The 13,858-nt window shown below is 34.9% G+C and overlaps 1 protein-coding gene across 1 annotated transcript; it reads right to left on the bottom strand.

The window, feature by feature from the left end:
- Positions 1-1,096: 1,096 nt before the first annotated feature.
- Positions 1,097-9,966, bottom strand: LOC128990597 (solute carrier organic anion transporter family member 74D-like). The gene is made up of 12 exons (XM_054413052.1): positions 9,393-9,966; positions 7,863-8,096; positions 7,264-7,461; positions 6,272-6,412; positions 5,547-5,717; positions 4,686-4,850; positions 4,248-4,443; positions 3,723-3,867; positions 2,584-2,831; positions 2,264-2,367; positions 1,940-2,041; positions 1,097-1,347 (listed from the first exon to the last, which is right to left on the bottom strand). Exons 1-12 carry the CDS (start codon positions 9,796-9,798, stop codon positions 1,223-1,225), a joined length of 2,235 nt encoding a protein of 744 aa, XP_054269027.1. The 5' UTR covers positions 9,799-9,966; the 3' UTR covers positions 1,097-1,222.
- Between the last annotated feature and the right edge of the window lie 3,892 nt (positions 9,967-13,858).

Raw genomic sequence — 13,858 nt, 5'->3', positions numbered from 1 at the left:
TTAAAAAGAACACAGTTTAATTAACTTGTCTTTTTAATTGGAGGTATGCCTTTTATTTAGAGGCATGTCTTTTATTTAGAGGGATGAATTTTTGTTAAGAGGGATGTCTTTTAATTTAGAGGGATATCTTTTTGTTCAGAGGGATATCTTTTTATTTGGAGGGATGTCTTTTCATCTGGAAGGGTGACAGTTTTTGGAATTTTCTCTATGACATTTAATTTTACAACGACCCTTCAATAGGTATATAAAATTATTTGTTTTTTTTAGCTCTACCTACACGATGGATATATTGTAAATCAAATATGTGAAAACCCCAATTTTTTAACATTTCAAAACCCTAACATCAACTAACTAATAGATCTTGTGGCCATACCAAAAATGATTAGCAGATTCTATAAAATAATTTTCTAATTATTGTCTTTTGTTCTATGACGTTTTTTCGGTTATGTCTAATTAAAGTTTGTTGAAACACAAACGCCAATTAAGTCGCGCACGTCGGGCTAAGTGGGTTTGAAAAGAACTAAATAAGGATCATGAAACATAGGAGAATAACTATGCTGAATTAACTGAGTACCTTCAAACTATTGAAGAGTAAGTAAGGTTGTATCATTGGAAAGGTTCATACAATCTTTGAAAGCTGTTTGTGTGGAATTATAAACCTTTAATACTTCATGATACTTTTAAGGCATATCCTAAAAAAAATCACAAGAAAGAATCTCAATGGGAAACCTTTTTAGAGATAGCTTTGTTTGAACTTGTAATTTAAACAATAGATTTTTTTATTCTGCTGTTCCTTGGTTAGTATATTTTATCCAGGAAGACATTTTCAATGACACACCCATACAGTTGAGTTTCATCAAAAAGTTAAAATGGAGGATATAATATTTCAGCAGAACCAAAGTTCGTGTAGTATCGTAAAAACTGATAAAGTATTTGTTTTGCCATGTGTATAAATACAAAATAACTTCCTTAATACATGTATAGAACCTTTAGAATAACTATAAATATTTAACAGAAATAAGTAAGATAGTATTAACCGTTTTCAGCATTTTTATTTTTTATCAAGATCAGTCCTAGTAGGTAAGAAACATTCTAGTTCTAGATGTTTATACTTAATTTATTTTTAAGCTACAATGTAACACATTAAGTATGCATATTGTAATGGTAGCAATTGTTTGTTCAATTTCAACATCCGTTTAGTTAGAGTATTTTTTCTTAGACGTTATTTTCTTTGTGTTTTCTGTCTCTGGGGTGCAATTTCCAGTTCAACTTCCTCATCAAAGATCTTCAAGTGTTTGACGTAGTACCAGACTCCAAAATCAAACATTGTTCCAATCGTGACAAAACCTGGAAACATTTCAGAATAATAAATAAATAATTACTTTAAAAAAGATTCTAGTGTGATAGGTATTTTTGTGTGAAGATATTGTATTTTGACAAATTGTACTTGTTAATTTATTTTATTTACTTGAAATATACTCAAAGGACAGTTGATGTATCGTAATAAAAAGAATTTTCCTCATAGTGTTGTACCAACATCAATGTAAAGAACAATATGTGAACAACATTTTGTAGTAGTTTAATCTCTTACAAATTACTTCTATCTATTTAGTTTAAATTGCTTCAATGATCAAAACTCAATCAAAAATGTATTAGACCTAGTAAATATACAGTTTGAACAAATTTAACTGCGGTTCTAGAGAATACTTTATTTTCAATATTTCACTTCAAAACAAATTGAGGTCTATAAGAAATCTTAATAGCCTATTTTAAAATAACACTTATACAATGGCAAAGGTTTCAAAACCGTAACGGATCAACAGTAATTTTTCAGCTTAGTTAGTTGTAAACGGTATAAAAATGAAATAAAAGCTATGTGTTGAACTGCAAATAAGTTCTATGGTAGTGTATGATGGTCAATAAAACTGTCTATACAAACCTGCAGCAGTGAAGTTCATGAGATACCTCAACATCTCAGCATTGTATAACCAACAATTGCCGGTACCAGAGCATGTCTTGCCCCACACCATGCAGCACAAGTCTACAAAATACAACATGTTACCCCATACAATCAAATATAACACTAAATATTGGTTTATGATGTATTATAGAGCACAAGCATGTAGGTTTTACAGATTTTTGCGAAGGCATCAGGCTTGCCTGAATGGGCAAGAGTCTGAAGAAACTGAACACACCTATACTGTATAAACAAAGGATTGTTATGCTGATAGCATTTTCAACCAAGGAAGGGACGAAATCTTACCAATGAAGTAGCCAAACAGGATTGGTGAAGGAATGAAAGCAAACAAGCTGAGAAATGCTAAACCCAGCCCCATAGCTACTGTCTTGTCCTTTTCATCAACACATCTGAAAAATAAGACAAATTTAAACTTAAATTGTTAGATTTCTAAAATGATAAGTATGACGTAAGCTAAACTGTGAAACACTGTGATTGAAAATAAAAGTAGGAATTAAAATCACAACTAAACCCACATATACAAAGATTTAAATTTTTTAAATTTATATTATAGTAAAGGATCAAATCAAAGTGAACCCCCTACTGTTGTAGTTCAAACCAAGTACCTGACGGAAACTAGGAAATTTGATGTTCGACCGGTGCCTCCGCTGAATTTCAGGATACACATGACTATCAGGAATATGAGGAAGTGTGAGGAGCAGTCCACAGGGCAGAGCCCCTCGGTGAGTACCCAGGGTTCCTCTGGGTCCTCCAGGGCTCCACCCAGGACCTCCTGGGAGTCAAGGGTCAGGTTGGAGTCAGAGTCCATGAGAGGTCTTGGAGGTCGAGGTACACAGGCACAGTTAGTGTACACCTGAAACACAATTTTCATATGTCATATATGTCAGCCATAATATTTACAATAATCATATATTCAGGCATTGGGGAGCGAGCTGATCTAGTGGTTAGAGCGCAGGACTTCGGTTCCTGAGGCCTCGGGTTCAAATCCCGCCAATCACCAATGGATTTTATCTAAGTGATAATGCCGCAACCCATAGGTCTAGCCTGAAGTAATGTGAAAAACAATCCAGGGCCCAGCGTCATAGGACAAAAAATGGTAGAGTGTAAATAATATTTTTATGGTCTTAATAGAAAGAGCTAGAGTTGGACAGGGAAAGCGGATCAAACATAGAACTACAGAATGATGTATCTCTACAAATCTTTAGTTCATAATCTACCAAACTAGGAATTTCAAAGCAATCAAACTATTCCAAACCAGGGCTTCATATTATCTTATAAGAAAAAATAATATTTTGAGAAAATATGTCAAGATCAGTAATGTGAACTTTAAAGATCCCATAAAGTCTGGACGTTTATTGAATTATTGATTCTATTTAAAATATTGATGTTGTCTGATTTACTAAGCATATTTTGATAAATATACTTATTTCACTTTTCCATTTGAATTGGGGAGTATCATAGGAACTAGTTATAAAAACTAGTAGGCCTAGTCAATTTTGTAAAAAAAAAAATACTGATAGTTAGAATTTAAATACTTGCACTATTTTCAAAGAAGGCTATGATTAGATTAAATTTTGTATGGCTTGCATGAAGGTGGTGTTTTTAGTGTTAAGCTTGGTTAACAAGGTCCATCCTAACACTTCTTGTCTCCTCACAAGAACTTGCCTACCAGATTCTTTAGTAAATCTACCTTCATGTCACAAATACCTTACTACCCTGATTAAATTATTAAAATATATAATACCTTTGACCCATTGGCAGTGATTTCATAGTCCTTACAGCCTGCGTGACATGGAGAGATAAAGGTTCTTCCGTCAGGAGAGCAAACTGGGGAATACTTGACATACTCACAGTTGCAGTCTGCGTTGCAAGGTGTTGTTGTTTCCATTCTACAACAGAAAATAATAGAATGACAACCAGTATCAAATTATTGATAATCAATACTAATTACAAATTGTGTTTCTGTGCACAGTTTTAGAATTCACAGAACCAGTTGGTGAATAGCTTCCTCCTTTGTAAATGAGGTGGGTGTATAAAGTTGTGGATGTTCCAATAATGCAGGGATATAATAATAAGAATTCCTTGATTGGAGGTATATTTCTCAGATTCCCAAGAGATGCATAATATATCTCACAAGCCTCTGAATCCTGTTAACTTTAATTTAAATCTTAAATGAAGTCTGACTTAGGTTCTTCACCAATTTCCCTCATTGCAATCACCCACCAAAAGTAAAATGTCCCAATCATGTGTCATGTCTTTTGTCACTTACTGTCCAGAAGCTAAGATGGCCCCTTGACGGTCATTGACTGGACAACCCAGAAAGGCGTAAGAGATGATGCCTAATACACTGATGGCTCCAACAACCACGTTCCATGCAGCCAAGAACCTTGCACTTGGCCTCACTTTGGAGATGAAAGCACCAGCAAACAATATTCCCAGGGCTGAGCACACGAGTCCAATGGCACCTAGAATTTGTGTTACTTATGTTAGTGGAAAAGCTGAACAGCAGGGTTGAAAAGCATCACAAAGTGAAAAGTCTTAAGCCGGCTCCCCATTACGAAAGCAAGACAACTAGATTGCCGAACATAAAATATTTTGTGCTTGGCGGATGGCGCTTGTCTGGAGCCGCCTTTAAGTATATATCATTTATTGATCTTCCATATATAATTAAATGGTACACTAAAAACTGTGATGCTGAATCCAATACCTGTAATAAAGGAAGCGAAGGATGCAGTCTGTTTGTAAATGGTCTCTATGTACTTGGGCATGAAGATCCAATAAGGCATGTATCCCATAAAGTAGAAAACAGAAGCAAAATTGTTGCACATCAAAGTCTTGTTTTTCAGGAGCCTGAGAAATGTAATTTTCATATCTGAAATAATCAATATATCATAATTAATCAAATTTGAAGGATCATTGCAGTTTGTTTCATCACAATTAGTATAAAAAAATGTTTCACTATGTTTTGAAATCTAGAATCTGATCTGGTTAGGTGAGAAGATGCCTAAAACATAGAAAAATTAGTGTTCAATCCTATTTAAAACTAGAAAATTACAAACAAAAAAAACATAGAGAAATGTATAAACAGTCAAAACAAAGAAAAAATATAATAACCGTAGTACAAGTAGAGGGTATATGTTTAAGTATCCTCAACATTTTATATATACTTGAAATAACATCAAATACTGCACTTTGAATCACTATGAACCAAACTCTCTATCCATAGAGTGGATGTGGCATCGACGCACACACTACTTAAGGGGTTGAATCAACAGTCTTTAACCCATAAAAACTTAGTTTCCAATGCAATTTGATCATTCTGATAGGTAGAAAATCACAAAAGATACCTTAAAAATCAAACCAATCACAAATACCAATCAATCGATTAATAATTAATCAACCAATCTAAATTAACACAAACTCTCTATCCATGGAGTGGATGTGGCATCGACGCACACACTACTTAAGGGGGGTTTTGTGTTCTAGTATTACGCTAGTAATTGGGTTTCAGGACTGTGGTCTGTGGCCCTTGCCTCCGTAGTAGTTGAGGTAATGTTCAATTATGTACCTTTGAATGATGAGTGTGTTTCCTCAGGACTGTCGTCAGGGTCTGCGGTGACGCCTGCTTTGCGACGCTCGGAAGCCTGTATCCTCCGAGCTGCGGCCCGTGGCAGAGACTTGGGGAATAAAGCGAGTATTGAAGCGGAAATAAACAGAGCTGCACCAATGACCAACCAACCTACATGCAAGAATATAATATAAAAAACCAATACTTCAATTTGTAGACACTTTCACGTAAGTGTTATACACAAGGAAATATTTTAATTATATATTTACATAAATTTACTTACATTTTCCATTACAAACCAGTGATGAGAAACTAATTCATGAACCTTCTTCCATTTTTGCCCAAAATAATCAAACATATTTTTATACTTGATTTATTTAAACATGGATCTTATAAAATCTTACTTATTACAATCAAGCTGTCAAGCAAAGTACTCTAAAGTAATAGAGCATGCTACATTTATACAAGTGTGTCTAACTTCAAGTTTTCCAAAAGTAAAATATATACAGTAGCTGAAATTTGTTGGAAGCTTTCTAAAAGAATCTTACATTTATTTGTTATTTTTTGTAAGTTACAGGAACAACTCTTTATAAATTTAAATAAAATAAAAAACCTTTCTGTATTATTTACAACTAATTGATAAATAAAAATGGTAATAATATTATTGTAACTATTGTGATTAGAATTTAGAAGTGATGTAGTCGTTTTCAAAGCTATATACTTACCAGCCCACCACGCTCCCAGCCAGCGAGGGTCGGACGGAGTGATGGTGGGGGTGAGAGAAGGGGAGATGTACGTGGTAAGACAAGCGGAGGCTAAGGAGTAGCCGATAGCTGGACCCAACATGCGCAAGAAGTAGGAGAGACCTGTAACACAAATACACGTGAAACATTCACAAGGAGTGGACAACGTCTTAAACAACCATTCTCAGTGTGATTCAAATTGAAACTTAACCTGCAATGTTTTTTAATCAGCTTAAATCCTAAGGAGTTGTCGATTCAAATAAAGTCTTTAAAGCCTTAATCTTTAAATCAACACTTGAATCACTCATGAGATGGGATACAACTGAGATGTAACTAAAATATGATGGAGGATGGGTTAAATGAACGTGATGCTTTTTGCAGATTTATCACTGACTTACACCCTGTTCACATGAAGGCGTTAGACGCCGTGTTTGCGTGTTAGAGTCAAGTACATAGGAATAAATGGGATTGTTCACTTGCAAAATGGGACCAACGTCGCCTCGCCAAAACGCGACGCTTGTAGTTTTCATTTCAAACGCTATGTTTGCAAAGCGCTTCTAGCTCCATAGTCCCACTGGAGTAGTGACTGGTTCCACTAATGCTGCGTCTACCGCTGGCATGTGTACAGTTCCACATTGCGCTAATGTGAGCTCAACACGGTGTCTAACGTCTTCATGTGAACAAGCTGTAAGATTAGCTGTGTCTTTAGTTTGGACACAGCTAAAGTAAAGTTCAATTGCCCGATGGTACAGGATAGCTGGCAGATTCTTACTATTAAAAACTAATGACTCGTCTCAAGATCAAACCAGCAACCTTCTGATTGTACTATTAGCACCTGCTCAGCAAAGTTTAGATTTTTATTCTATGTCAGATTCACTATGATTACATGATTCCAAAGCCTTTACTGATCACATCATCAACTCAAAAAAATTTGTACAATCATATTATTACAATAATAATCTTCAACAACTTACTGACAAGTGCAGGGGTCTTTGACTTTTTGATGTTGTCGTCCATGTAAGACACTCCCAGAGTGTAGTACAGAGAACCACCAACACCACTAATCAGCTGTGCCAGGAAGAGTATCGCTTGAGGTGCCAGGTTACCTGAGTTGTCATCACATTCCGGACCAAGGGAGTCACTTTGGCAAACCAACTTGCGGTTCTGTTTATCTGAGTAAGGTAAACAAAATTAAAAACTAAGAAATTTAAAACAGAAAAGATATTCTTGAGAACCTATGTGAGTAGAAGGTTTATATGGGCAAAAGTAAATCAAATTTTATGGCTTACTAATTGTAAGCTGACCATCTTTTAGTCATATGTCATTTTGAAAAAGCAAAGAAAAAATAAGCTTTTCATAATAGCACGTTTATTCAACTATCCAAATACAAAATCCTTGATTTCTATCTAAACATATTTATGGATATCATTATCCATGTGCAGACTATGTTTTCTTAGAACAATTTGTGTCTACAGCCAGTCAAAAATTGTTAGATAGGATGGCATATAAACTCAGTATCCCTCCAATACGTACTAGTATTATACACAAACTAAGCAGCTAGATGTTCATTTACCCATGAGGAATTCAGTTGTATTGGCATCATGGTGGGATCCATATTCCTCTGTAAGTGTGAGTGCGTTCTCTCCGGGACCGTACAAGAAGTGTGGAAGTGCGTTCATCAAACAGAACGCCACAACTGTGTATACTCCAAATGCCATCCACCGTGGTCTGTGGCCCTTGCCTCCGTAGTAGTTGAGGAATAGACACAGAAACAGCTGACTTATGTCACAACCCACCATAATGATGCCTGGAGACAGATAAAAACCATTAATTATGACACAGGAAACTTTGAAACGTTTGAACTTTCCTGAGGAATATTGTGGCTATGGCAAAAAAGCATAGCTAGGCAAACACTCATGGAATGTTATAAAATATTAGATATAGGATTCCATTTTTGACAAGTCAATACCAAACGTCCAGACACAAACTCGGCACAAGATACTTTTTCGGTGTTGATACTTTACTTTGAAATGGTGACCAAACGAATGTAGGTAATTTAAGCCAAGTATGAATGGAGATGAGTATAGGGATGAGTGGCGTGATCTTGTAGTCTTGTTACTGACTAAGGCCGACATATTCCTTGGACACAGCTGTTAATTATTAGCCCATACAGCCAATGGCAACTGAGGGACTAACAGTTTATTTCTGAATACAAACCGCATTTCTTTCCTTGGTATTAACGAATTGGTCTAATTATCAGGATAGCACTGTGCATAGTCGTAGTACTCACAATTGTATAGTACACAATTTGGAAATTTACACTACTATTATTACGATATTTTCCTTAAATAGTTCATTTTTCAGATGTCAGATTGATGTATAGAAGTTTTAATAGCAATTATGTTTGTGGATGCCCAAACTAAAATTTCATGGCATCAAAACATAGGCTAATAAAAATTATGGATATAAATTTATAAGTTTTTAGTTTATTTTTAGTTTGGCAATAGATTTTGCATTCTTACATAGCTGGAGACAATTAATTTTTAGGTATGTTTAAGTCTGTTTGGACTTGAATGCTCATTTTTTATTGTTGGTTATTTTACAAACTTTTACAATAAAATGTTTGACAAAATATAATCACCTATTTTTTTTACTTTTATGTTCTCTATTATTATAGCCAAAGTGGCATATACTTCTGTAGGATGGTAACATCAGCATACTCAAAGGGTATCTCAGTATCTGTCATGGAATACACATACACAAACACACACTAAGCTTATTTTACAGTGGGATGAGAAATATACTTGCAGTTTCCAAAGATAATGGTTTAGCTAAAAATAAAGAACTGTATAGAATATAATTTAACCTGGCTTTAGTCTCTTAGAGTTGTAGCCACCTTACAGAAACAAGTAGTTGTCAAATATTACTGCTGCCATATACTGGATTTGAAATTTTTGAGAGAACATAATTGGAACATGTAAGTACAAACTCTACTCAAACCTCAAAACTATTTCAGCTGAACTTTGTGAGCACTCCATGTTTGTGTTAAGAAAAATATCTATTAGACAAAAGCTTAACAAACAATAGCATTATAAAAACTCACCAGTATTTGTGGTTGGAATTTTAAACCGTTTTTCAATTGTGGTGATGGTTCCGTTCAAGTAGGCGTAAGAGGAAGACATGACACACCCCACTAAGCCATAAAAGAACACGTACACCTTCTTGTTTGCAAACATCTGCATTAAGGAACCCTTTAAGCACCATATTCCACAGGATATCTCGTCCGATCCTTGCAGTTCCAAAGCGATATCACTGAGTCTTCTAACCTTTGCGTGGGGAGTTCCAACCCCGTTGTCTGGTTTGATGTTTCCATTCTCCCCTTCGAGAGGTCCTTTTCCATTCGGAACATCTGTCACTTCTGGAGTTTCATCCAGAAGGGGTTCCTCCTCTGGAAGGTTCGGTGTTACATTTTCGTTAACTTTTTCATTACTTTCCTCGGATGCCACCATGATTTTAAAGTATATAAAAACGTTTGATAAAAATAATTGAATAGCTTAGAGAGCTTTACTAGCAAAGTCGTTACTTAAAATTAAAAATCTTTTGTTGTGATTAAAAATGTAAAAAACCCCACTTTCGAATGACCAGATGTGAAGCTCATCTTTCTCTATTGCCTGCAAACGGAGTGGCGTAATTTTGATATTTCTATTAGCTTTACAAAATCCTTGATTTTTTTCTTTTATCACTTCTGTTTAATCTAGGATCCCTTTAAGACCTGGGACAAGGCTATTAGGTTTGCTCCACGAGTTCTACTGTTTCTCTTATCTTATCATAGTCATATATTTTGGTGGATTTAGGAATTTAGCTAAAACTAACAGGTTTTGACACTTTATGTAATAATAACCTTTAAGCAGTTCCGGACCTACAATCCATGTCCTTTTCTCTGTAACGTTTGGATTTCAAATTATATTTTAACCTTACCAGTTAAAATAGATAAATGTCAATTGTGTAGCAATCTTAACTTATACAAGAATACCAAAACAAGTGTTTTCACAAAAAAACGTAGATATCTTTAAGAGTGTGTAAGGGAAACTGGAGTGGTGCGTAAACATTATTGTATAACGTAACTACGATAACGCAGGTTGACCCCATGACCAGGGGCTATCATAGGAGATACTAACAGGGAAACAGTCTAAGGGAATTGATACATTTAGAGTAAGACAAGAGTAAAAACAAAAAAAAGTCTTAACGATTAGAGTCATAAAAACAATTGGCTTCAAAATGCATTGATAATGGACTGAGTCATAATGAAATGGTTGCAGTCTTTAATTTTGTAGGAAATAATTCATTATCTTAGTATTGATGTAAAATAAATTGGTACAAATAATTTTTATGAGAAAAAAATATCTATATATGTTGTAGGCTACTTTCAGTTGACTTTTCTAGTATGGTATCAAATATTTGTTTTAATTCAATTTTCTTATGTATAAAAAGATCTGCAAATTTGCATCTCTCATTTCAAAATTCTGAAAAACAAAATTCCTTTTTTTGAGAGCAGAGTTTACTCTTTGTTCATATATTGTATAAGATCCTTGTTTACCTTGTTTTATTGTTTAAGATTTTGTTTGGTTGTGTTTAATCTGGCATTTGAGTTTAGACCTGAACCATAAAGGGTCTGTTTTAACATAATAGTGGAGTAGCTTGAATAGTTATACCCTTCATGGAGGTCTTAACAGTGAGTACCTAATTATTTTTCAACCTAAATCTTGGAAAAATAAACGTCTTCTACAACCTGACACATAATTTCTCCCATTAGCTATTCAACAACCTTTAAAATGGGCAGGCTTTAGGTAAATATGATATTTTATGTAAAACATCACAAAAATTGCAATAACTTTTGATCCGTAATTTTTACAGCATTCATGTAAGAATTGTAGCATTTTCTTTAGAGTTAAAAGGACCATGACACACGCGGGTTCAAGATGGCGGCTCTGAGATACTTTGCTCTGTTTTCTAAGTTACTTTTATCCGTTGTAATCCTAGCTAATTGAAGTTTTATCCCGTGAATTCCTTTTGAAATTTATTATTAAGTGTATGCTGAGTATTTTGAGGTATAATTTATGTAATTTTATCCAAAGCATATAAGGAATTTCTTCATAGATCGGTTGACCTCATGTTACATACCCTCAAGAGGTAACTTCAAAAAGACTGTTTTAGAAATTTATTAAATATTTTACTTTCATATGCTGTTTTACGGCAGAGCTTGTACTTTGGTATTATTTTGTGAAATTTGGTGAAAGACTTTTAGTATTTTAATTTAAATTGAGGTTTATATCTCAACATAACCATTTCTAACCTCAACTTTCTTGTGGACTTGGCTATATTCCACTATTTGTTGCAAGATTCCTATTTCACTTGACTTAAAGTTGAATAATGACTAAAACCAAACCCAAATGTGGCATTTGCCTTAAATCGGTTTCTGATAACTGTAGGGCAATCCTTTGTGAACATGAATGTGAACAATGGTATCACACCAAGTGTCTTGGACTTAGTGACAGTGAATATGACCGCTTATCTGGGACTGATGAGAAATGGTATTGTGAAAAGTGTGGACTTAAGTCTACCAATCAACAGCTTAAGGAAGAAATTAAGAATTTAACCAAGCATGCCTCATTGTTGGAGGCTGATGTTAAGGAATATAAGAGACTTTATGAAGAAGCTGCGCGGAGAATTACAGAATTAAGTGAAATGTGTTTAAAGCGTGAACAGGAAATAGTAGGCCTAACCTCAAATCCAGAATTAGTAGATACAATAAGTAGGCCTAATGAGTTTCTACCTGTCTCTAAAAATAGGCCTAGGCCTTGGTCTTCTAGAAACTCCAGTGTAGGGGAGGGCCTAAATGGTAGCTTTCCAGTAAACATTAGGGACTTCCCACCTATCTCCACTAGTAATAGATTTACCTGTTTGTACCAAGAGGATAATACAAGTTTTAAGTCTGATAACCAACCCACATCAGACGAGCGGGGAAGATATGCGAGGAGGCGCGCAGGAAAAATCCAGCAGGTTTCTCCAGTTTTGTCTAGGCCTCGCACAAACCAATGTGAATCGTCTGACTGGACTAAGCCTACTAAAGTTACCAAATCATCCAGGAAAACCAAGAAAATAAGAATCTACACTGATAGTTTTGGTCGTGGCATTTCCTCAATAATTTCAAGGACAGCGTGGGGCCAGTATTTTGATACTGAGGGAACTGTCAAACCTAGTGCTCTTTTTTGTGATGTAACTGCCAACGTGAAGTATGAATGTGAAGATTTAGGACCAGATGACTATGTTGTGCTCATGGCTGGGGCTAACGATATAGCTAAAAACTCTTCTGGTAATGTGGTGAACGGACTTAGAGATACTCTACAGGTGCTGAAAAGTACAAAGGTAATAGTTGCCAATGTTCCTCATAGACATGATTTACCGGATTCATCGGTTGTTAATAAACTGATTTCTGAAACTAATGGGAAAATCAAGGATCTCTGTAAGGTTTTCAATAATGTTTCTCTTATAAATACTGAAAGTTGTGACAGATCTTTTCACACTAGACATGGACAGCATTTCAACGCTAAGGGGAAGAGGGTGCTCGTAAATCTCATCGGTAAAATTATCAAGATCCAAAGAACTGTAGTGACCCATCCTACATCGATAGTCGAAACTTTACCTGATCATCCCTCATTGCCTATAGCTTCTCCACCCAGTTCTACCCAGAATCCTGAAGGTATTGTCTCATCGCAGGTAACTACACAGCCGGCAAGTATTCTACCCCGAGGACCTGACGAAGGTATACAAAATGCTGACTCTTCTTCTTTTTTAGTGGTAGTTTAAATAGGCCTATGTCCGGAGGTAGTTCTGTCAAAGATGACCTTTTAACAATTTTACAAGTAAACAGCCAGTGTCTCCGTAATAAAATTTTATCTCTGGAACATCTTTGTTTTTTAGAAAAAGTTGAGGTTATCTGTATGTCAGAGCATTGGCTATCGTCTGATCAAGTCGAAATTTTTGTACCAAATAATTTTATCACTGCTAGTATTAGATGTAGGAGTAGTAATAGAAATGGTGGTTCGGCTATTTTTGTTAAAGAATCGATTGAGTTTGAATCTATTAATCTTGATTGTTTTTCATCTGATTTTAATTGTGAACTATGTTGTATTAGATTAATAAAACAAAATGTTACTATTGTTAGTGTCTATAGATCACCCAATGGTGATATTAATGTTTTTTTTGAAATGTTTGAAAATGCAATTAAAAGTTTGATGAGAGGGGGCAGTAAGTTAATTATCTGTGGGGATTTTAACATTGAAATGGCTAATGTTATTGAACAAAACTCAATAAATTTCATGAATTTACTTAGGACATTAGATTTAGTGTGTACAAATAATCTACCTACCAGGAATAAATCGTGTATTGATAATGTTATTGTAAATTTTTCTAGAGAATTTTATGAAATTTCACTCTTGCCAGGTACAATTGCAGATCATGATCCTTTACTTTTTAAATATAAGACACATGTCACACTAGATAATAATA

The sequence above is a fragment of the Macrosteles quadrilineatus genome, unplaced genomic scaffold, assembly GCF_028750875.1.
Source record: "Macrosteles quadrilineatus isolate MER2022 unplaced genomic scaffold, UCM_ALF_1.0 Scaffold_3__2_contigs__length_128488019, whole genome shotgun sequence".
NCBI classification, from domain to species: domain Eukaryota; kingdom Metazoa; phylum Arthropoda; class Insecta; order Hemiptera; family Cicadellidae; genus Macrosteles; species Macrosteles quadrilineatus.
This window is presented reverse-complemented; position numbering and strand designations above follow the sequence as displayed.

Bases quoted from the DNA above. Each gene is read 5' to 3' on its own strand.
- LOC128990597 (XM_054413052.1), bottom strand. From the start codon at position 9,798: ATGGTGGCATCCGAGGAAAGTAATGAAAAAGTTAACGAAAATGTAACA. The intron at 8,097-9,392 runs GTGAGTTTTTAT...ATCTGTCTCCAG, and splicing joins AATTCCAACCACAAATACTG to GCATCATTATGGTGGGTTGT. The intron at 1,348-1,939 runs GTTTGTATAGAC...AAATGTTTCCAG, and splicing joins CATGAACTTCACTGCTGCAG to GTTTTGTCACGATTGGAACA.